The sequence below is a fragment of the Phaethon aethereus genome (assembly GCF_964289735.1).
Source record: "Phaethon aethereus genome assembly, chromosome: 12".
Lineage (NCBI taxonomy): Eukaryota > Metazoa > Chordata > Aves > Phaethontiformes > Phaethontidae > Phaethon > Phaethon aethereus.
Genome location: NC_138588.1, coordinates 23,231,660 through 23,255,683, shown reverse-complemented (window position 1 = coordinate 23,255,683; position 24,024 = coordinate 23,231,660). Strand labels below are relative to the sequence as shown.

At 58.2% G+C, this 24,024-nt stretch overlaps 1 protein-coding gene across 1 annotated transcript in view; it reads right to left on the bottom strand.

Moving 5' to 3' along the window:
- Positions 1-1,493: 1,493 nt before the first annotated feature.
- ZNF609 (zinc finger protein 609) overlaps positions 1,494-24,024 on the bottom strand; it is a gene marked incomplete at both ends in the record, with an annotated part of 57,386 nt that continues 34,855 nt past the window's right edge. The window contains 7 exons of the mRNA XM_082005192.1: positions 1,494-1,567; positions 1,772-1,988; positions 2,577-2,752; positions 2,926-3,292; positions 3,552-5,904; positions 6,296-6,383; positions 16,910-17,135. Coding sequence (XP_081861318.1) covers positions 1,494-1,567; positions 1,772-1,988; positions 2,577-2,752; positions 2,926-3,292; positions 3,552-5,904; positions 6,296-6,383; positions 16,910-17,135 — 3,501 coding nt within the window. The remainder of the gene's footprint in view (positions 1,568-1,771; positions 1,989-2,576; positions 2,753-2,925; positions 3,293-3,551; positions 5,905-6,295; positions 6,384-16,909; positions 17,136-24,024) is intronic.

The following is a 24,024-nucleotide window of genomic DNA, read 5'->3' as shown; positions in this document are numbered from 1 at the left end:
CCAGGCAGCGGGGAGCAGCACGGAGAGAGCCGGGGCGGCCCGGCTGCTGCGGGGCCGAGGTAGAGCATCGGCCCAGGGAAGAGCCGCTCCGGGGCTGGGGGAGCAGAGGACCAGAAAGCCCCTGTCCTCAGGAGCAGGGACCGGCTTCCTCCAGGGCCCGGTGCCCCGCGCCCCAGCACGGGGCCGGAGGGCAAACTGGCATGGCCCCAAGTGCCTCTGGCAGAGCCTAAGTGTGCTTGTTCCTCGCTGGGCTCTGCCCACGGCCTGGTGAAGCCGATTTAAAAGCAGAAGGTGGATGCAAAGGGGAGCCACAGCCCTCGCCCTCCACTCCGAGCAGGATGTGTTGCCCCAGGGTTTGGGGAGCACTCGCTGGGGTAGCGGGGGCAGAGGAAAGGCCGGGGGTTTGCAGAGTCACAGCTCAGAAACCAACTTGAAAGCCATGGGCATGAGCTTCAGGCAGGTCTGGACCATGCAAGGCACTGGGGAGGAACCCTGGCAGCGGGCTGGGTGACGGGCACAGCCCCCAGCTCTGCGCCCGGCTGCCCCCAGCCACCCGGGGTGCAGGGGGGCAGAGGCCGCTTCACTGGGGCTGAGAGCAGCCCCCGGCTCCCCTGACCCACTGCTCCAGCCATTGACCACGTGCTGGCGGTTCCTGCCCACACAGGCACAGAACAGTGGGTGCCATGGGGTGCGGGAGCAGCCGTGGGGCTGGGAGAGGGCGTGCCCCACATGCAGCACGTCCCTGTGCCCCATGGCTGCCCCCAGTCAGGCTGACGACCCCCTCCCCAGCTCGTACCAGCCTCCCTGACACCCACGTGAGCCAGCCCTCCCTTTCCTGAGACTGTGACTCCGCGGCGGGCTCAGCCCCGCACTTCGAGCTCTGCGAGGAGCAGGCAGAGGCCGCGCCCCTGCCTGCCCCCAGTCCCGTGGCGCTCGGCCCCATCGTGAAGCAGCGGCTCGCGGGGACACGGCGGGGTCCCAAATCCATCGAGAAACCTCAGTGCTTCCGTTTCCTCTTCATATGCACCAGGCAGGCGAGTCTCCTCCGTCCCGAGCGCCAGTGCCCAGTAGAATAAATATTTCTGCAGGTACCAGCTCGCCCGCTCACCAAAGGGCAGGGTGTAGAGGGGGGAGTCAGTGTGTGTCCGATGGGGGGGAGAAGAGAGAGTCTGCCTCAGATCGCGGCAGGAATGTCAAGCAGAACAATTAACACCATTCAACTGATGTCTAAAGGAGTCTCCAGCACTTCCCCATGTGAGCCAGTCACATGTCTCGTACAGCCCAGGCGTCCCGGCGCGTCACGTCCTGCCACGACCCAAGGTCAAGTCAGCTCCCGCTGCCAGCAGCCCCACGAGCCCCAGGCAAAGCCCAAACCCTCTGCCCTCAAGGGCACCCATTGTGTGCCCGTCCCGGCCACCTCCACCCCAGCCCGGTTGCCCGCAGGCGAAGCAGGGTGGCCGTGCCAGTGCCACGGGAGGAGAGTCTTACCGTTCTCACCTCCGGGGAGGTGGATATAGGGAGGGAGCGGAGCCTTGCTGGCTGGCAACGATGGCTGTGGAGGAGAGACCTGCGGAGGAGAAGCGGTGTTAGGAGCCAGCAGCCTGGGACAGGCACCCAGCCGTGCCGGGGGAGCTGGAAAGCACCGGATACGGTCAAAGCGAAGCCCAGCATAAGGACTCATGCCACCCAAAGGTGGCTACGGCTTCTTCCCGGCTCCCCTGAGCTGTGCCCACAGCCCCGGCTGGCTGCCGGGGTGAGGTTGGGCTCTCACCTGTTGCATAGGGCAGGTTGTACTGCGCCGGCAGCAGCGAGTACCCGAGGTGGTGGTGGTGGTGATGCGTCGAGAGCAGGCGCTGAGATGGCGAGGTGCGGGGCCGGTCAGCGCTCCTCTCACCCCCGCCGGCTCCCCCGACGCTGCTACAACTCCCACCGCCTCCCACCACCCCGCAGCCGCTGCGGTCCCGCTCCTGAGACGTCTTCTCGCTTATCTGGAGAGGAGAAAGCAGATGCACACTGAGGGATGCTACCCGCTACCCCGGGGCGCAGGGCAGCATCAGATCCACACCGGGCACTCGAGGCTGCCCCATCGGGACGATGTTCTCCCTGCCTTTGCCCAAAGGCTCCCCACGACACTGCTGGGAGATGACGGGATGGCCGGTGACCAGCCCAAAAGGAGCAGGGCAGATGGAAGTCCCACTTCAGGCAGCTCCTTCCTGCCCAAAACCAGGGTTACCTGCCACTGTGTCATCCCAGCTCAGCCCAAGAGGAGCTTGTGACCCTACATTGCCGTGGGATGGAGACAGCTCCTGCATCCCACCCACCAGCTCCAGGGCTGAGGACAAGTGTTGCCCTGGTGCCCCGGTGCTCCTCTGGGCCAGCCCTGCCCGCAGGTTGGGCTTGTCCATCCCAAAGGGGTTGTGTTGTGGGATTACTCCTCGGCCCCAGGTCTCCTACAGCAGCAGGAATGGCAAAAACCCTCAGCAGGCAGAGTTGCTCCAGGCTAGTTATAGGATCCAGGCACCATCCCGAAGCTCATGCACGGAGCTGGACAAAGCCAAAACCTTCCTGACCCTCACCGTGGGTGATTTGCTCTTGTAGTGGCTGGCGTGCTGCTGCAGGATGTCCAGGGCCTTAGACTCCGAGCTGGATTTACAACTGACGCTGGGGCTGGCTCGGGACTTGTCGCTGTCGTCGCTGCCGGACGCCTTGCTCCCGTACGGGGAGAAGGAATAGCTGGAGGGTAGGTATGATCCTGGAGGGGAGAAAAAGCAGTCAGGGCATGAGGAGTCTTCGGGTGGCACAGCAGGAGCACGCAGCTCTGCACGTGTGCCTCCAGGAATGAGAGGATGTCCCACAGCCATCCACCGCTCCGGGAGCAGGGACAGCCTGGGAGGGGACGTCCCCAAGAAGACCCCAGCTCCCTACCTGGGTAATTCTGCATCATGACGGTGGGCATGGCGCGGTAGCTGGGGTGGTTGGGGTCGTACGACTGGCTGTAGGAGTAGCCGTGCATGTAGGGGATGTAGGACTGATGCTGCGTGAGGGGTGAAGACACAGGGACGTGGACGCTGGGTCTGGGATCCTTGCCCACCATACGAGCCTCCTCGGTGGGGGTCAGTTTGCACTCGGAGCTGGTGCTCTCCTTCCCGTCCTCCTTGGATGTGGCTTCTTTGCTTCGATTTCTTTCTTCCTTCAACTTTCGGTCCCTCTCCTCTTTCCACCGCTCGTCCTCCGTCTTGATGTCCGAGTACTTCGCCGGGTACACGTAGGTCCACATCCGGGGCTCGGCTTCCTGCAAGAACCAGCCAACCATCAGAGCGGCTGCCTCCCCCAAAACCAGGCTGGATTTGGAGGAGATAGCAAACCCCGCTCCCCTTCCCTGGGCTCTCCTTGCCCCATCCTTTTGCTGGCCCCAAGGGAACCTCATGGAGTCCCATCACGAGCAGAGGACAACGCATGTTCTCTGAGGTGATGGCCCCAGCAAACCCCTCCAGGAGAAAGCCCACCACCGGGCTGGTGGGCAGAGCCGAGTGGCAGCGGGCAGGCATTACCTGTCTGTACCAGAGCACAGGGTCCACCTCTGCCTGCCGGCCGCACTCAGAGCCAGGCTTCGTCTCAGCGGTCTCCTTCCCAAGGTGGCTGGCCTCGCTCAGTTTCACCTTGAGCCCCTCGGCGACCTGGCTGCCAGACAGCTTGGACGAGTCCTCCAGCTTGGGGATGATGACAGATTTGGCCATGTCAGGAGCTCCCTGCTCTTTAGCCTTGCTCAGCCCCGACTTGACGAGGTCCGTGAGGCTCGGGGCCTTGGTTAGCGTCGGGGGCATGGGCGGCTTTTGCTTCCACTCCTCTTTGAGCGCTGTCTCCCTCTCCTTCAAGCCTAGCTCTGCTTTCTTCTCCAGTCCTCGCTGCTGCTGCTGCTCCAGGCTCTGCCGCTGCTTCTGCTGCTCCTCGTACTGCTGGCGGTAGGCAGGGTTGGTGCTCAGCAGGTGAGCGTGGTAGCCCTGCTCGTTGTAGCCGTAGGGGGGCACGTAGGCATACTGGTTGTAGTAGAGGGACTGCATGTACATGTTGGGGCGCTGCTGGATGACCGAGGGCTGCTGGCTGGAGCTGCTGAGCTCTGCCTTCTTCTCTTCGCAGCCTTCACTCTTCACCTTCACCTCTGGGTTCTCCTGCTCCTCGTCTTTCTTCAGCTTCAAGGCTTGCGTCTCAGCCACGGCCTGGCCGCCGGGGTTCAAGGGCCCCGGGCTTGCCTGGGGGTAGCCAGGGGAATAGTACGTTTCAAAGCCTTGGTAATAGGGAGACTCTTTGCTCTGCGGTTGCGGGGGGAAAAGAGCTTTTTTGGCGCCTTCCTTGACCAGCTGCTCCGGATCCTTCACCTTCACACTCTCCAGCTTGCCCTCCCCATCCTCCCCAGCATCAGAGATGTCCGAGTAGGCCGGGCTGTTGGTCTTCACCGAGCTTGCCTCTGCCCCATTCTGGGTGACGACGTGCAGCGGGGTCATGGGTTGGGCTGGGTTGGTGTTCTCCAGCCTGCTGGCACCACCAATGGAGGGGCTTGGGGCGTTGTCGGTGAAGCTGTAGATTTTATCCGCCTCGGCCTTGATGCTGGCGAGCCGGCTCTGGTGGGGGTCAGACGAGCCGTTCAGCAGCCCCTCGCCTTTCGTCCCCAGGTCACTGGATTCCCCCCGGAAAGGGCTCTTGCCTTCTTCCGCTCTGCAGGCTTTGCCGGGAGTCAGAGGGTTTTCTACCTCCTTGGGCTCCTTCTTCTTCTTGTCCTTCTTCTTCTTCTCCTTGGAAGGGGTGAGGGCAGGATTGACCGTGAAGGGCTCTCCCATCACTGTAGGCTTGGGCTGGATGGGTTTGAGCTGAGGGCTACTGGGCATCGTCTGCACCACGGTGGTGGCGAGGCCCGTGGAGGAACCAGGGGTGGCTGTGGTGAGGGTGGCTGTCTGGAAGGTGTAAATCGGCTGGGGGGGGATGGCTGGCGCAATGGGTCTGGCAGACTTCAAGCTTTTGGAGGGGATCTTCTCCGCCTTAGCACCAGATGCCTTCTTTGACTTGTCCTTATCAACACACCGCTTCTCCAGCGAGTCAAAGCCATCGTTACTCGTCTCATCGGCCACCGAGGGACCATCCTCAGAGCCGTCATTGGACAGGGCACCCGGGTCAGTGTCTCCTTCCCCAGACAGCTTTTTCTTGCAGGGGACCTTGGCGCTGAACTTGTTGGATGGGGAGGGACTGTGGGGCTCCATCAAGCGCACCTTGGGGGTGGCCGAGCGAGCTGGCGAGAGCGAGCCCTTCTGAGAGGCGGCAGCACCGTTGCAGCTCCCAATGTCCGTGTGCAGGGCGGGCTCCTCACCGTACTCACTGTCCACGTCTGCCTCCAGCTTGCTGTCGTCATCCGTGTGCGCGTGGGCCTGGTGGTACTTCAGCCCGTTGATGTGCTTGTACTTCTTGTTACAGTTTGGGTGGGGACAGTCGATGAGGATGGGAGAAGGGCAGTTTCGGTCGAGAACAGCCGGCTCCACCTTGACAGTGGTGGGTGGCACAGCTGCCGAGCCCATCGAGTTCGTGCGGATGCGTTTGCTGCCCTTGGAGTCCTCCGAGCTGGAGTTCAGCTCCATGTCGGAGAGGGGTTTGCTCTTCCGCTTGGTGACGGAGGAGGGACTGGCCTTCACGTCCTCCGCCGTGCCGCCGGGTGGCGTGCGGTGGTCCGAGGAGTTCTGGCTTCCCCGGCGCCCTTTGCTGTTGGCTCCCGCTCGGGTCTTGCTGCTGTTGCTGGTCCCTTTGCTGTCCGAGGCAGCAGCAGTCTCGTTGACAGGCGTGTTGCTGTTGGGGCGCATGCGTTTGCCCCTGCCCCGGCCGTTGCGCATCTCCAGGTCGCTGGTGGGAGAGTCGCAGAACCTGCCGGGAGGACACGGAGGTTTTAATGGAGAGACAGCCATGCCGGGCTATGCCATCCCCACTGCGTGGTGGGGACCCCCTTCCTCCCTTCGCTATCAGTCCTGCGAGCTCGTCCCTGCCACTGACCAGTACATAGGAACCTGGGAGGTCCACTGGCAAATGCTCAACCATCTCCAACCTCCAGGATAAGGGAGCCTGCAACCACGGGGGCAAAGAGCCACAGAAGTAGCTCAGTTGGGCAAGGAGGAGATGCCAACCCCCAAAGACAGCCCCATGGGCACAGCGCAGAGAGTACTGGGGGTGCCACGGGGGCCGTACATGGCTGCGTTTGGCCTCTGCGTCTGGGCAAAAGGGGCTGAGAGAGCGCTGCCGGACCCCACCAGTTGCTTACCGGGGAGGTGCCCAGTCGTGCTGCGTGCAGTCGAGCAGCGTCCCCACGTACGTCTTGTTCCTCCATGTGACATTGACCACCAGCATACCTGTAAGACGAGGGGAGAGGGTCAGACGGGGCCAGGTGTGACCCCCCCAGTGTCTCGCCCTTCCCTGGGCATGGGGGCAAAAGGGGATCTACCCCTCGAGATGATAGGCAAGAGGAAGAGCTCAGCTCTAGGGCTGGAGGAAGGCGGAAAAGGGATCTTAGGCTCTCAGGAGAGGTGAGACCCTGCACTCTGGGCTGGAAGGGCCCCAAGATAGGAGCTGGAGACCCCCAGCTCATGTCCTGACTTGGCACGTCTCTGGCTGGCATCCTCCTAACCTCTCCTCCTTGAAGTTGCTCACCGCTCTTCCCCATTTTCATGGTGATGCTAAAACCAGCGACCCGCAATGGACTGCAGGATTTGGGGAGGCCTGAAGATCCACGTTGGCTCCATGTGCACTCAAGTAGGGTAGGGAAGGCAATCTCTGGGGTGCAAGGGCTGGGAATCCCCTGGGGGAAAAGCAGACAGCCCCCAGCAAGGCTATGCACCCCAATGTGGAGCTGAAGACCCCCCAGCAGGGCTATGAACCCCTATGCACGGCCATGAACCCCACGGCCCTCCGGAAAATGCTGTTATTGCCACTAGATGGCAAGCTGAGCCCAGCATCCCCGCACAGGCGACCACCATGGCAGGAGAACCCAGCCTCGGGGGAGCAACCCTCAACCCCCAGCTTTGCTTCACTCCCGCAACCCCTGGGACACCCATCAGCCCTGTATCTCTGCCTGCAGAACCATACATGGGGCCGCATCTCCTCCCATCATGGAGCATCGGGCATTCCAAAAACCTGCTGGTTTCAGCTTTTCCATGATAATTCAACAAGACAAGCAGCCTGGCTCACACCCGTGCCGAGGACACGGATCCTCAGCATCTCTTTTTGGAGTTGGGGGGTCTTTCATGGCATCACTCAGCTTTGTGGGTATCTCCTCGCCACCGTGGACCGCTCTGATTATCGCAGAACTAATTTGACCAGGAGTGGAGTGCGTTGCATCGAGCACATTTACCTGAGCAGGGTAAAACTCGGGAGATAGGAAACTCGTTTGCAAGGGTTGATGAGCGCGGTGAGATATACAGCCGTGCAGCCCCGGGAGATGGATGGAGCCAAGGGAGCCCAGAGCAGCTGTGCCTGAAGCACATTTATAAATCTCAGTCTGTAACCCCTGTTGTGCTGTGCCAGCAGCCAGCTGCAGGCTTCAGGGGGGATAATATAGGAGCTGAGGCCCGACACGTGGGTCTCCTTCGGAAAGAGAAATGAAATGCAAGTCTTCTCTTTCCCCTTCTCCTCCTAGATAATGATGGGTGCTCTGGTGGAGAAGGTCGTGGGAAGATGTGGTGCCAGCCCCGTGGTCAAGAGCTACAGCCGGCTCATCCCGGTGAGCAGGAGGTGAGCAGGAGGTGAGCTGGATCCTGCCTTCGGAGGAAGGCGCTGGGGACCTGCCGTAACACAGACGGGGCCAGGACAGGATGCCAGAGACAACGCCGGGTAGAAATGAGCGGCGAAACCAACCACCACGAGCCCGCAGTCCCACACAGGGAGAGAGGGGGATGCTGATCCCAAGCATCCCAAGGAGGGTGTGCAGAGGGTGGTCTTCAGCCCCCATGCCTCCTAACATGGCTTTTTTGGCAGGCAGGAACCTGTCCCCCCTTTCCTTAAAACCCAGGGAAGCTAACAGTTGTGTCCTGTGCCCCAGCCCAAACCCACCATCCCCAGGACACCTCTGTGGAGCCGCGGGATGGTCCTAGGAGCTGCAGAAGGACCAAGCGGCAGCTGAGGGACCAGCAGCCCCAAACCAGACCCCACCAGCTCGTCCCTCCCAGGCACAGGGCTCAGGGCAGCTCCCTCCACCCTCCCCACCGCGTAGCCAGCGCCGGTTCAATCCCTCTTTGAAGCCGGCGAAGACCATGTGCGCTGCTGGAAGTTAATTGCACGACAAGCCACCGGAGTCTCCTGCGCATCCTGGGGTCGGTGTGCGATATTAGAAAGGACGTGCTGGTTTTTCTCTACCCCCCCGCCCACCGCCACGATGACAGAAGGGAGATGGAAGATGAAGGAGCCAGCACACAGCTGTCCCTCCCTTCCATCCCCACTGGAGCATCAACCCTCCAACACACACCAGCCTATATTTAACCCACTGCAACCAATCATACCAAATCCCCTCCTAATCCTCCAACAATAACCCAGGACAATTTAAACCCCGGGGATAGATCCTAAGCAGCTTTTTCCACCCGCCGTGTTCCCCTCCCGTGGCAGGATGATGAACAGGCACAGGCAGGGCAAGGGCGGACAGTGAGGAGGCAATGCCCTCGTGTCCTCAGGGCTAGAGATGCTCATGCACAAAGAGCTGGCAGCGATGCTCTTGCAGAGAAGGAATCCCACTCGGATAACTCCAGCTCCACCTGGTTTCACGGGAAGGTGACACCTTGGATGCTCTTAAGCACTAATCTGGGTGCAAACATGCTGGCCGCCAAGTGTTCACATCACTGCAGAGTCGTGCCCTGGCAGGAAAAATTAACGGTGGGTTGACGATGCCAGTTGCTGTCTTGCAAGACCGTGTACGAGATTATCCATTTTTACCGGATTAAGAGATGAAGGGAGCTGGGGGATGCAAAAAAGCACCACCTGGTCCGTCTATGATCCCCATGTGGGAACTCTGTAGCAGCAGTGCTAGAGCTTGGTGCGGAAGTGGGATGGACAAGGACAACGCTGCATGAAGTCCCCCGTTCCAACAGAGCCCTACATTAGACCAGACTAAGCCCTTCTGATAGATAATCCCTGCCGGGGTACAGCTCTTCCATGTTAAAATGCAGGCAGTGGTTTCTGCTTTCAGACTGGGGCCATGGGCACCAGGAGCCATCGCATTGGAGGGAAGTGTGCCCAGGCCCTTGGAGGGACCTGGAGCACGTTTCCCCCCTTTGCAAAGATGAAGCCCCCAAGCCCAAGCAAGAACATCTCCAAATCCTGCTGAGAAACCAGGGTGCCAGCACCCGCAGCGAGCAGGGATGCTCTCGGTTTGACACACAACCAGTGTCATGACGTGGCTCAACATCACCCAGCCGTGATGCTACTGAGCTGTCTCCGGCAAAGCCAGGTCCCCAGGCATCATGGGGACTGCTTATGGTGCTTGGAGGAACGTCCCCAGCCTTGTGGGGAGCAAGCAGATGTTGCCTCTCCAGGTGGTGAGGACACCCAGTGACAGCTCTGCTAGCTTTCCACTAGTTTTGGGGTGCAGGAGCCCTCTGCAAGGCAATGGGGTGACAGCCAGGGGCATTTCCCACCCTGAGGAGAGGCAGTTTGCCTGCAGGTCCATGAACCAGCTCGGTGTAGCCCCACATGCCATCTGCACTGGTGAGCAGGAGCAAGGATTCATCCCACACTGATCCTGCTCCGGGGCAGCACCAAGCCTCCAGCATCTGGAAGCATTCAAGGTCCTTCTACCATGAATTTCTCCTCCAGCTGCATCACTTTTGGGATGTGGGATGCTTCCAGCTTTGCCATAAGCCCTGACCCATCATGCCCAGGCTTTAGGACACAACACCCAAAGCTGATGCACGGCTGTCATGCAAAGCTCCACTGCTGCTGCCAGGAGAGCAGGGGACACCATGAGACATGGGATGGCCAACACAAGGACCACCTCGCCTGCAAGGACAGAGATCACTCAACAATTACCGTCACAGGCAAAACAGACTCAACTAGGGAAGTTAATTTAATTTATTACCTATCAAATCAGGGTACTAAGAAATAAAACCAATTCTTAAAACCCCTTCCCCCCACCCCTCCGTTCTTCCCGGGCTCAACTTCACCCCCGAATTCTCTGCCTCCTCCCCCCGAGCGGCACAGGGGTACAGGGAATGGGGGTTGTGGTCAGTTCATCACACCTGGTCTCTGCTGCTCCTTCCTCCTCAGGGGAGGACTCCTGACACTCTGCCCTGCTTCAGCGTGAGGTCCCTGCCACGGGAGACAGTCCTCCATGGACTTCTCCAGCGTGAGTCCTTCCCATGGGCTGCAGTTCTGCACCAGCTGCTCCAGCCTGGGTCCCCCCATGGGTGCCATCCTTCAGGAACAGGCTGCTCCAGCCCGGGTCCCCCCACGGGTGCCGTCCTTCAGGAACAGGCTGCTCCAGCCTGGGTCCCCCCACGGGTGCCATCCTTCAGGAACAGGCTGCTCCAGCCCGGGTCCCCCCATGGGTGCCATCCTTCAGGAACAGGCTGCTCCAGCCCGGGTCCCCCCACGGGTGCCGTCCTTCAGGAACAGGCTGCTCCAGCCTGGCCCCCGCGGGGTCCCAGGTCCTGCCAGTAAACCTGCTCCAGCCGGGGCTCCTCTCTCTCCCCACGGGGCCACAGGCCCTGCCAGGAGCCGGCCCCAGCGCGGGCTGCCCACGGGCTCACGGCCTCCTTCGGGCATCCCCCTGCTCCGGCGTGGGGCCCTCCTCGGGTGCGGGTGGAGATGTGCTCCCCCGTGGAGCTCCATGGCCGCAGGGGCACAGCCGGCCTCCCCATGGGCTTCCCCGGGGGCTGCCAGGGAACCTCTGCTCCGGCGCCTGGAGGACCTTCTCCCTCTCCTCCTTCGCCAACCTCAGTGTCTGCAGAGCTGCTCCTCTCACACCTCCTCACTGCTCTCTCCGGCTGCTGGTTTTTTCTCCTCAACTGTTTCCCCAGAGGCGCGGCCACCATCGCTGACGGGCTCGGCCTTGGCCAGCAGTGGGTCCATCTCGGAGCCGGCTGGGACTGGCTCTGTCGGACATGGGGGAAGCTTCTGGCAACTTCTCACAGAAGCCGCCCCTGCAGCCCTCTCCTGCCAAAACCTTGCCTGGCAAACCCAGGCAGGGTCAGAGGGAGAGAGGATCTTTCCATTAAACCACGTGGGGATGGATGCTCGGATGGTGGATTACCGTCACTGGTCATCTAACACCTCGCTTTCCAAGGGACAGGAGGGCTACAAGAGGGGCCTTGGATGCTGGAGCATGGAAAAAGCAGCAGGAAAAGCTTCAGCTTGGGTCACACCAAGGGACAAGGAGCCAGCAAGGGTGTGTTTCTGGGTCCCAGTGACCAAAGTGCCTGTGAGAAGTCGCACCGCTTGTTGCTGATCCCATGGCGTGGGCATTTAGTTCGCCAGGGCCTGCTGAGCATGCACAACATCCACTGCCACGCTCCTGCCCAAACCCTGCAACAAGTGCCCACCTTTGGTTAACGGTGATGATGTGACTATGAGCGAGGTCCTGACATCGTCCTGCAAGCGGTCCCACTGCGACCCACGGTGGCCAGCATGCGCGTGGGACAGGGGGCCACAGCTCCCTCTCTGTGACCTGAAGCCCATCCAGAAAATGCCTCCAGGATTTTGGGGACCTTAGTGCCTCTCAAGGCTTGGCAGGGCAGGAGGAGCACAGCCATGGCACCGAGCCCCCAGGGCCATCTGCAAGCAGCCCAGACCTCCATCCTCATGCTCCCTGAGAAGGGAGGCAGAGGAATCAAAACCAATTTATCTCCCAGGAAAGCGTGGCAGAGCAGCTTGCGGCGCGAGAGCCTCCTTGTAAACAAGCCCTTTAATCCAGTGCTCGGCAGCTAAAGCAGGAGCCCCAGCTGGTATTACCTGGGGCAGCTACAGACGCGCCTTAGGGAGATGGACGCGAGCAATAGTCCTGTCTGGAGCGGAATATTGCTCACCTGTTGACAAAACAGCCTCCGTACAAAGCTGACAGATGCTTCGAGAGCGATAAGCGGTGCATTAGCTCTCCTCCAGCTCCCCGCACTGTCAAGCCAGCAGATATTAGACACGAAGCGGTGGCGCCGGGGGAGCACCGGGGAGCGATGCATAATAAAGCTCTGCTTCTCTGCGCCGACAGGCAAGCAGCCACCGCGCTTGGGGGGCTTGCTGCCTTCCCATCCGCCGGTGAAATGGGAGGAGAGCGCAAGGCAGCAGCCCAAAACACCAACAACCCCGCAGTGCCAGAGACGAGATGCCCCATCAGCCGGATGATGCTCCCAGCCGGAGTGAGCTGCTGGATTGCTGATCTGAAGATGAAAGCGGTCACAGCCACACTGTCACAGCTTTAGGAGGCTTTGGAGCAGCGTGTTGAGCCTGCGCGTTGGCTCGGCAACCTTGGAGGGGATTTACAACTGCTCGTTACTTTGGGAAATGCCATTAAAGCAAACGAGAAGTCCACATTCCCGCTCCTCGCCCTTGCTGCATCAGCCTTAAAATCTCACCTCCTGATTCTGGGTTTGAGTACACGCAGCTATGAAGACCGGAGCGTGCATGCAAGGGATGGTGTAGTCCCCCTTTGAAGCCCCAAAGCCCACCCATAAGCAGTGCAGCCTTGGCACATGCCCCTTTTGAAACATCCCCAGGGGCAAAGAGCAACTGGAGGCACAACTGAAGGCTGTGGGTAGAGCCATCAAATTTGGGGTCAGGCTTCCTCACAGTTACGGTGACCTTCCAGCCTTTGCCCTCACCCTCCAAACCTTCCCCAGCCGCTCCCAGTCTATGGCATCTCTCTCCTGCTCCGAATGAGGATGTGTCCACATTGGCATCTGCAGGCCCCGAGGACACGCACGCTACATCACACCCCCAAGAGATGTTTGCAGAAGGGCAATCCAAACACCCAGAGCGTGCAAAGCTCGGCCATGGGTGACCTGCCACCACTGTCCCAGCGTGGAGCTGGAGGAAGGGATGTGAAGAGAGTTTGCTGCCATTTTCTTGGTGCTGCCACACCATGATCGTCGTTGCTCAGAGGTTTTGTGTCTCAGATGCCAGCTTGTTTCGGCCGTGTGACGCCAGGACCCAGCCTGCTCGCTGCATGCAGAGGCGAGAAGGTGACGTGCTCTGAGCCAGGTGACACCAGCTCCACCGAGGGGGATGGAAGAGACCTGGCAGCTAACGAGGCAGCAGACAGAGCGATGCTTTCCGGTGTAATTAGATCAGCTAATAGTTCCTGGAGATCGAAATCACACCTAACAGAATTAGGGGAACTGCCAGGACAGCTGCTCCTCACCAAAAGCGTTTCAATAAAACACATCCCGGCACAAGAAGGGCTCGGCAAAGGGACGGTGTCACCAGCACGGCCACGGGAGAGCGTGTACAACCGGCACCCACCACCGGCACGACCAGACCTCGGCCCGACACCAACCTGGGACGGCAGCAGAGCAGATGGCCCAAAACTGGAGCCAGATGCTTGGTGGTGGGAGCCCACCGGGACACCTTTGGCGGCAATCACTGTCTTGCAGCAGGTTTTCTAGTAGGGCAGAGGACAAAACCGGTGTTCAAGGCACGAGGGACATCATGGGGCTCCTTGGATGTTCATTCTCCCGTCTCAGATGGGTCAGTTCCAGTTCAGGGTGAACAAGCTGGTAAATAGCAACTGCCTGAGCCCAAACATGGTTTTGCCAGCATGCACAGAGCAACACATCCCCTCGGCTTGGGGGCATGTGCCTTTACTGCGCAGCTGGGAGAAGAGCAGCTTGCAAAAAGGTTCACGTCAGAGCAATTACTGTGGGAGTCTAAGGGGCACGTCCAACACAAATACAATTTTCAAGGAGGCATCACGCCGCCGGGAACAGATGCCCATCTCCTGAGAGGCTTGGTGGGAAATGCTCGCGATGCTGCCCGGTGGCGAGGGGCTTGCCGAGACCCTGAAGTGCCCACAGCATCCCACTCAGGGAACTGGAACATAAGTGGAAGCAACTGTAATTCTACACCTCCCCATGCCAATCGCTCCAGGGGATTCAGGGATGTCACCCCTGGGGAAAAAGCAGCTGCTGCAGTTGAGCCAGCAAGCTCTTCTCCACCACTGGAGGAGATGCTTGATGCAAGCTAAGAGCTGCTCCTGCGGCCCTGGGGTCTTTCCGAGTGCTCCAGCAAGGCTGCAGCATCACAAAGAGCAGGGGGAGAGACAGATCCGTCTGGGTGATGGTGTCGAGATCCCTCTGGAGATCTTGGGGATAGTCTCCAGGCACACAGGCGTGCTCACATGTGCTGAAAGCACCTCAGTTTGGCTTTGTAGATATGCCCTCGGTGTAGCTTTCTCTCCTGTATCCTTTGGGCAAGGGGAGATGCTCACTGCATCCCTATACATTTCACAAGCTCCAGCTTTGGACAGCCAGGTCCAGCATCTCCTCCAGCATCGCCCTTGTCCCCCACCATTAACAAGAGGAAGGCAGGTGAGAGGTGCCAGGCAGGAAATAGAGACAGTTTCACCCTGACTTTTCACTCGAGGACGAGAGATGTTGCTACGTGAGGAGCCAACACAGCAGATTGGAAGCGGCCAAAGGCAACGGCAGGGCTTGTCTTCTGCAGGGCTGGCCATAAAAATCATTGCTCCCGACGGTGGCCACCAAGCAGCAGCCGGTGGAGAAGGATCTTTGCGTGAGTTCATCGAATTACCACAGACTAAAAATAGCCAGGCTGTGGGAAATCGCAGGGTGCCTCTGAAGCGTGCTCCGAAACGGTGGCTGCGGAAGCGAGGGGTAGCGCGGACGGACAGGCAGACAGGCCGCAGAGCTTCGTAGTGGGGTGAAGAGCAAGAGAAAAGGAAGGGGAAACAAGAAACCGCTCCCACCTCACTGCCTCTCAACCAGGAATTGGCAGGGGGGAGGATGTTTTTGCACTCTCTGCCCCAGGGATGCTCTGTTCGTCCCTCCCAGCACGGCCACATGGGCTCCTCTGCCCACCATGAGCCTTTTTTTCTGATTTCCACCCAAAAAAACCCACCCGTACAAGGCCCAACCTCTCATCAGCTTTGCCGCTGCCCGTGGGGGTCTCCAGAAGCCCTAGGATTTTCAGCGAACTCTGCAGCTCTGGGGCTTTTGCGTTGAGGGAAACGACACCAGAATGGCACGCTGGTGGGGATGGGGAGGAGGTGGGGCACTTAGCGTGCAGCCCCAAAACTGGGGGGTGCTGATGCTCCTCAGCACTGCTGCATGTCCCAACACTCAGCCCAGCTGTGCCTCAGTTTCCCCAGCTGAAGGTACCACATCTTGTAGGGCCATCAGGCTCTTTGCAGACACCGAGCAACCAGTGCCAGCGCGCTGGTAGCTCAGCAGAAGACCTTCCACAGGTTTTCTCTGACCAGATACCCCCAGCAGATCTCCCAGCCCCGGGGTATGCAGAGCAGGGCTCTCGAATGCTCCTGCTTTGTGTTTCCTTGTCCCCACTAGCTCCAAAAAGAGGATCCTTGGGCCCGAATTTACAACATGTGGCATCCTTCTGCCTTGAAGCAGCAGAAAATGCACACAGCTCCCGGCTGCCCCAATCCAGATGAGTTTTTCCATAAGGAAGGGACAGTGAAGCAGACCGGGCAGAAGAGTATGGAGGTCCTCATCCCAAGCTGGCACATCCCAGTCTCCTCCAGCATGATCTATGCACTCCTCTCTTCCCAAATAGCTCAGGTCACGACACTTTTCCCACCAGGAACAATTTCAGTGCTCACCACCTCCGCATCAGGGGCCATTGCAGCAGTCGGTCCTGCGCCAACCACAGTTTGTATCTCTGTTTCCCAGTAAGGAGAGAGGAAAGGCAAACTGGGCCCATCCCAGTCTTCCCAAAGCATGGGGCAAGAAGGGGCCCCCCCAGTAGCAGCTCATGGGAACGCAGGTTTCAGTTCAGCTTCCATCAGAGATAACAAAAACAGTCGCAGTGAGGAGCGGCCACGGGCCAACAGCTTCGTTCTCCGTACACAACAGCGATGGAAGAGCAGGCGCAGATGTCCAAGAGATGAACCATCAACCAGCCTCTACCACCGCTGCTCTTTCTCACCTTTGTGCTTCTGGGCTTTGTTTCTGCTTCCAGACCCCAACTGAAGCCAGCCACAAATATGAGGAGCTCACTCCGAGCCTCCTGAAGCAGAAACCTCCAGCATCCCAACAAGGCAGGAGGGAAGGCCAGGTTCCAGCACTCGCCGTGGTCCACTGAGCCACCTATTCATCCCTGCGCTACTTGGCAGAGCCCCAACAGCAACAAAAACCCATCAAAGGACCTGGGAAAGCAAACCAAGCTGTGCGCAGATGAGAAGAGCTCCCGCGGAAAAAAAGATTCGATTGGCTTGGCAAGAAAGACGAGAGCCCGATCTCCCGCCGAGTCGATTTTGAAAGCTCCGCTGGGGTTTTTTAATCCAGCAGGAGATTTCTGCCACCTCCCAGGGTTTGAACGTTTTTGTGACAGACCTGCGGGTTGCCAAGCAGAAACGAAGTCAACTCTGTCGAGTTCCCGTGCAGGCTGGCACGGCCTTTCCTCTGGCACGTTCAGAAGAAGTTCGCTCTTGTAGAAAGGCAGAGAAATGGCTGCTTAGATTTTCGCCCACTGTCTGGGCAAGGGGATAACGCAACACATTGGGCTGACACAAGTTTTTGGCCCATTACTCCCTTTGCTGGACAGATTAAGGGCTGCTCCCACACAGCTCCTCTGTGCTGACCACCCAGATGGTGTGGGGAAAGCCTGGGACATGCCAACAAGAAACACAGCAGGGACATGGGAAGGAAGGGATTGCCGTAACTCCAAAATGACATTGTAGGAGAGCAAAAAGCTCTCCCGTGACACTTACCATCCTCTGTCTCTTGCCAGACAATGCCCTCTAGGTTCACGCTGGTCCCAGGCTCGCAGGGGCCCAGGCACTCGGGCTCGGTGGCCAGGGCCACGTCGCAAGTGTTCACTCCCACCGAGCGAGTGCGTACCATGATCTGCTCACAAGGCGATGAGATGTCGTTGTTGACAACGGGGACAAGGAGGTGCAAGGGCAACACCGCAGGTGTAGAGACCGGAGACTCCATCTGTGGGGAAGGAGAAATGCCGGTCACCATCGGGAACACAGAAAGGAGAGCAAGTATCAACAGGCACCTACATTCCTGGAGAACCTCAAGCCCAGGGCTGCCACCTTCTCAAGGCCTGTGCCAGCAGGCAGTTCGAGTCCCACACCCCATCAGAGGACAAGGATCTCACAGGTCTCTCCCACCCCGGCATGCCCATACCCACATAACCCTGAAGAGCTGGCACTTTGTAGTCATATAGATCACACCCAAAAGTCCTTCCGCAGGAGATATCTGCTCTCCTGCTTGAAAGGGTTTGTGCCAAGTTCCTTTCCCCAATGGCTTTTGAAGGTGTAATCATCCCCAGTGAGGATGCCTTTTGGCTATGGCTCAGATGTTAACACAGTCAATGACTTTAGACCTGATGGCTCATTAGAAGGAAAAAAAAAATGTACAGGCTTCTGCTCAACTGGCAGGACAGGACAAACGAGTAGCGGTCTCCCTCCAGCATCCATGAAAACCAACAACCTCCTACTCCCAAATCTACCCTGTGACCACCTGAAGACACAGGCGTTCAGATCACATCCCTCTTCTCTGCACAAGTACCCACTTCAGCGCCTGATGCAGCTGACAGCCAAGCCAACTGCACCAGCCATCGTGCTCTCCTTGCGCATGGAAACCACATCTCACAGCCAGAGCCAGGCTTGGAAAGCCAACAAGCCAACACGCCAAGTGAAACCACAGCCAAGTCACCCTGCCACTGACAAGCCAAGGCCCTTGGCCACTCCGCCACGCTAGCAGATTACAGCAGCGTTAGGAGAAGGATGGCTGACGGGCCGATTTTGCTGCTGGCCAAGGGAAGGGTAAGGTGGAGACCTCCCTGCCCTTCAGGGTTCATCAGCCAAGCCAGCCGCAGTCAGTCATCCCCTTGCCTTGGCTCACAAGGATTTGCAGCAGTTTTGGGGCTAGCTGCTCATCCTCAGCTCAGACCTCCTCTCTTTATGGTTTATGATCTCGATAAGATACTGAGCAACCTCAAAAGAGAAGCAGACCAAGGAAACTAATCAAATCATCAGTAAGCGCTGACCTGGGTTTCGGTTTCAAGGAGGGGAAGATCCCTCTAGAGCATCCAGCACTACGCCCAGAGATGTCCTCCAAAGCCTCTGCTGAGGAGAGATGATTATAACCCTGGAGAGGCCAAGCTTGCTGGTCACCAAGAGTGGACACGGACAGCGGCCCATGACCATTTCCAACCTCACTACTGGCTCTCCTTGGCCAATGCTGCTTACAGCCACCAAACGGTCAGACTCCCACCCTGAGCTGGCATCCTGGTCCTGACCAGCTGCCAAATTATCTGCTCCCTCTCTTGCTCACATGCCTCCATCCTTTAAGCAAGATAAGTAACTCCAGCAGAAGCTTGCATGTCCAGCCTCGCCTGCCCCACACAATACGGTGCCCACAACTGCAGTGAGTGGCTGGAACATCCCATCTCCCCGTCAACTCGTGACTCCATAAAGCCTTTCCACACCCTCAGCGACACAAACACCATCCACAAGTGGAGAACATGCAAGAGGCACATCTACAGGCAGAGGAGCAGACAGGACATTGCATCTGCCCAGTAGCTTCTGCCTGCTCCCACAGGGGTGGTTGCAGGCAGGGGACACGAACGTGACCCCCACGGAGAACCTGAAGGTCTTCTGGCTCTGCCAGGGCAAGTGGATTTGCTCTTCCAGCAGGAGAACACAAAGCACCTTCTGCCTGCGTGCCTGCAGCCCTCTCCTTGTCCTCCTGCATCCGTCCTCTCTCCTGACAGCTCATCAGAGCGCGTCCACCCCACTGAGCATTAAAGATGGCCTGAAGGTCTCGAGGAGCAGTGGCTGGACCACAAGGTCCCCTCTTCCAGCAGCACAGCTTATGCTTCACAGCTCTTTTCCCCACACACCGCCTCCAACCTCCCACCGGCAGGACCAGCTCTCCCCCAGGAGCCTATCCCCAGCTCTCCATCACCACCACCTCCAAGGCTGCCCCACGGCCAGTGCTCCAGCTGCATCCTGTGAGATTCGAGAAGGGGTTTTTCGGTATTAAAAAAACCCCACAAACCTGCTGGAGAGGAAGGTTGCACCCCCACAGATAAATCCCACCCCCCACACCCCCGCAAAATACAGCAACCCCATCCTGGGCATCTCGGCAGATCCAGAAAGATGCTCAAAGGCAGCACCATGCTCCTTGGAAGGGGCTCAAGAAAGCAAACCACTCATGAAAAATCTCTTTACTGAAAGAGTGGTCAAGCATTGGAACAGGCTGCCCAGGGAGGTGGTGGAGTCACCATCACTGCAGGTGTTCAAAATATGTGCAGACGTGGCACTTTGGGACATGGTTTAGTGGGCATGGTGGTGTTGGGTTGATGGTTGGACTTGATGACCTTAAAGGCCTTTTCCAACCTTAATGACTCTGTGATTCTGTGAACACCACATTTTGCAAGCCAAAAACAAGTCCCTGGCTAATGAAACAGGCAGGGAGGAACCAGGCAGGGCTGCCTGATTTTGGTGGGCAGGAGCAAAAGCCCAGTCAGTGATGGGGAGTGCTCGCCCCCACCACCCCGGGCGCGGTGGTCATGTGCGCACACCGAGGACCTGCAGGTTTTCAAACCGTTCGGCTTCTTTCCACTTTGTGACAGAAACCACAGCGCAGCACAGGAGCGTTTAATTACAGTTCCAGCTCTGCTAATTATCGCCCGGTCACATTCGTAATCTGCATTACGCCACGGTGCATAATAAGCAGCTCGCTGAGATCTCTCTAATAAGCAAGGCGGCTTGATGGGATTTCATATTTCGCCCCGCACTGGAACACACAGAGCCTCATTTAGCAACCGTGGGGAGACGAGGCGGCTCTCCTGCTCCTTCGCCCGAAGCTCAAGAGCAAAATAAAAAGGCCCGGGGTGGCTCTCCAAGGCTGAGGGCAGGAACAGAGCCACCTTGCTGGGACACATCTGAAAAAAAGCCAAAAGCCAAGCCGGCGGAAGAGACAGATGGATCAGCCCCTGAATTCAGCCCCACCCTGCATGTGTCTTATCTCCCGGTGCTGCGCCTTTTCATCCTCCTGCTTTATCGAGCAAGGTCAGGAGATTCAGCCGCTGGTGGCTGCAGGATGGCTGGGGGGAGCCGAGGCAGCCCCGGGTCCCGCTCTCACCGTCGGCGGGCACCCAGCTGCCTCTGCCGGGCCAGATGCCAAGGGCAATGCTGGCACTGGGGCCGTTGGGCAGCATTCATACCCTCGAGCAGCAGCTTTCGCATCTCCTCCAGCTAGCGAGGATGGAGCTAGAGGAGATCTCCAGCTCCCCAAAGCACACCCTGCACCCTCCTGGCTGCCAGCTCCAACACACGCCACCCCCCGAGCAAATCACTTAACACTTCTGGGCCCCGAATCCCCTCTTGCAGAAGGAAAATCTATTTCTCCTTCCGTGCTGGGTAGGCTCTGAGATTAAATGCTGGCAAGTGCAAACACAGCCGCTTCCTGCTCGCTGCTGGAGGGAGCTTACACGTTTCCAGCAGCCCCTGCGCAAGAGTTAGACGGGGTGAAGCTTCCCCGTACCGGCGCTGGCCGTCCGCGTCCGCCCGCCGCTGCCTCCCCTAATGAAAGCCCTTTGTGTTTCTGGCGGAGGCTTTCCCATCACGAGGAACGTGCTTTCACCACCGCCGAGGACAGAAGTGGAACGGAGCCAAGCCCAGGCGGCAGCCAGCACAAGCGCTGCTCGATGGGGAAAAAGCAAATCCACCGAGAGTCCGGGGCGATGCCGACGGCGCCACGCGATGCCGGTCCTGGGGAAAGGGGTCCGGGTGGGTAATTAAAACCTACCCCTCATCATAGCACTCACTCGAAGGTAGGACAAGGTCCCACGTGAAGGGAAGCACGGCGGTGGGTGTCGGCATGGGGAGATGCACACAAAGCAGCTCCTGCCATCTTACAGCTCTGCCAGCGCGGCTTCGTTAACATCAGTCACCGCTAAGGGGACTTCACAGCAGCAATTAGCTAACAGGAGAAAGAGAAGAGGGCGCAACAAAAATAAAAACACCATACTAACCTTGATACCAACCCCTAAACCACCCAGACCACCCACTCATATTTATGAGCATTTTGGTTTGCTCCCAATAATCAACACCAACCAGGCAAAAAAAGTGCATTTTTGAGCAATAGAAGCCAACAGGGATGCCAAAAAAACAAAAGACCAACCAGCAGAGATATTTGTGGTGCATCTACAAGGACAGAGAGGGTGCGAACAACCACGTGGTGTAGGGCACCCACAGAGCTGCACCCTGTTTGTCAGCGAGGACCCTGCAGTGAGACCACTGATGCATCGTAGACTGGGCTAGTCTTCCAGCATATCCCCATGTTAATGAGTCACGCGGCGCAGTGACCCATTTTTCCTCATCTAGAAGGGTCCTTCAACTCCTGCGGATGCAGACACACAACAAAAGCCAAGAGGGAGTCTCATTACTGGCCACAAACTCTTAGCTGCCGTGTGCCAGGAGACAAAACACAGACCAAAACTGTCCCATCACAGGAGCATTGCTCGAGGCTGCAGCCAATGCTTCCCATGTCACTGCACGGCTCAGCCCGATGTTTGGGAGCTTTGATGTTGTTGCTCTTGTCCTGCTCGGTCACCACATCTCCAACAGCTTTGCTTTTTCAGAGTAGGACCTGGGAACATGAGCTTCCAGCTCCTTGGAGAGAGATAAGCAGGGAGCAGATCCATCCAGTTGATGAGCTGCTTTGGTGGGCACCTCCAAACCTCAGGACCCAAGGTGCCTCTTCCCCACCGGTGGTGACCTCGGCAAGGATTTCAAAGAGGAACCGAAGTCTTCTCTAATCTGACCCCCAAAGCCAGATATGCAGAGCCTGAAGACAAATGCCTTTGTTGGCACCAGTGCCCACCACGCCTACAATTCAATCTCGAATCTACTTGCAAGCATTGCTCAATAAGCTCCAACAGACTTGCCCAGAGCTCCTGGTCACATCCCCCACTGTGTCAAGATGATGTCACTTAAATAAACAAAGCCAGTTATTTCTGCGGACCAAGGACACTGGGCTTCTCAGTTGGCAAATCCAAGCCCACGGGACATCAGGGTGGCTGGTGCAAGAAAAAAAGGAAGATTGTCGTTCCTAACAGCCCCCTCCAGCAAGCAGCATAAATGCTGCAACAAGGACAGGTTAATGCTTCCACGTGCTGCAGAGTGGAGCAGGCTCAGCATCGCACTCCCTGAATTCACTCTGCAGGACAAGTAAGCATAGGACCGCATGGCCAGTGCCACCACCAGAAGAGCCAAGCAATTTGGATGGGAACTAAGGATTTTTAAGGAGCAGCGGTCCCAGTTTCCCTCCTTGGATGCTCCTTAAGGAGCAGCTTGTCCTTGGGAGCCGTCAGGTAAAGCCAGCCCCAGGCTGCACAGCAGGCTGGGAGGGAGACGGCGAGTGGACACCTAGGACCCTCACCGTACCCCCACAAAAAAACCAGGAGAGGACAATTCCTCCCCACACTCCTTGGTAGCCTGTCCCCAGTGCTCCTCACCGTCTGCTCTCTCCCCTCCAGAAACCTGCTTGAGATTCACTGCATCTCCCAGCCGCGCGGCTGCTGACGGCACGATGTGACAGGAAGGCTCTGCCTGCGCATCCTCTCCCGGCCATGCCAGGGCTCAACTCTCACGTTCAGCTGTCCCCTGCACGGAGGAGCTTTCCCCCCATCCAAGCAAACCCCTTCCCTGGCCGGCAAGTCCCTGCAGAACAGCAGGAGGAGATGGTGGCCAAACAGCCAGCATAACGTGGCATACCGGCTGAGGTCGGCGGGCGCTTTTCAAACCCAGACTCATCTTTAGCCAGGCATTTTGGGGAGGACCCAGCTAGGGAAGCCTGCCCCGGCCACACACGAGCAAGTCACAAAAAACAAAGCCTGGCTGAGGACTCCTGCACCAAGCTCATGGCCCCGCTGCCAGCACTGCTGAAAACAGACCCAGTTGTGGCAACGGGGCATGACAGCCCATCCGGTAACGCTGGAGGTACAACCTCCCACCAAAGTAGTGATGAGGGACTGATCCAAACACTGCTCGTGGGTGATCCAGGCAGTCGTATGCATATCAACCCCAGCCACACTGCTGGAGAAATTCAAATATTACCCAGCACAACCTCCGACCAGCCACTTTCTCTCCCCAGGCTGCCGCTCTCCGGTGGAGAGAGGAATAAATCCCTGCTTGAACACAAGTCTTATCTCGGTGCTTGCAGAGTTTCGAGATCAAGAGGAGGCAGACGGCGTAGAGGCACAGTCTTGCATATTACCACGTCTTCAATAAAGCCAGGAATAGTATCCAAGACAGACGTGCTGGCACCAAGTCACCTGCTCCAACCACTTACAAGACTATCAGATCTGCTCTAAGAAAGGGGGGGGGAAGGTGTCTCTGGTAGGAGAGAGGTAGTGAAAAGCAGTGATGAAAGGAGACAGTTGACGTGAGTGAGAGACATGGGAAAGAAATCCAAGCTGGGACCTCCATGCATCGGTCCCACCTGTTGACTGATGACATGTTGTTGGGGTCTCGGCTCACCTACCACCAACAATCAATAACCCCCAGAGCAGCTGCACCAGGCTCACCTCCTTTACTGAATTAAAATGCGAAGCAGCTCAGCTGGTGGTAAAAAGGGGAAAGATCCCAAGCGGGAAAGCTCTAGAGATGCGTCTGGATCAAGAGAGGGCAGAGACATTTGGAAACTGGGAGCACAACCGCAGACAGCTGCAAGCATCCTTCGCGTTGACCGATCCAGCCTTTGGTCCCTTCTTCAGCACTGCTGCTGCCATGCAGAGGCTCTCCTGGTCACCAGAGTCATCCTCACATCCGGCAGTGCTGTCCGAGCAGGAAAGCTCTGATGA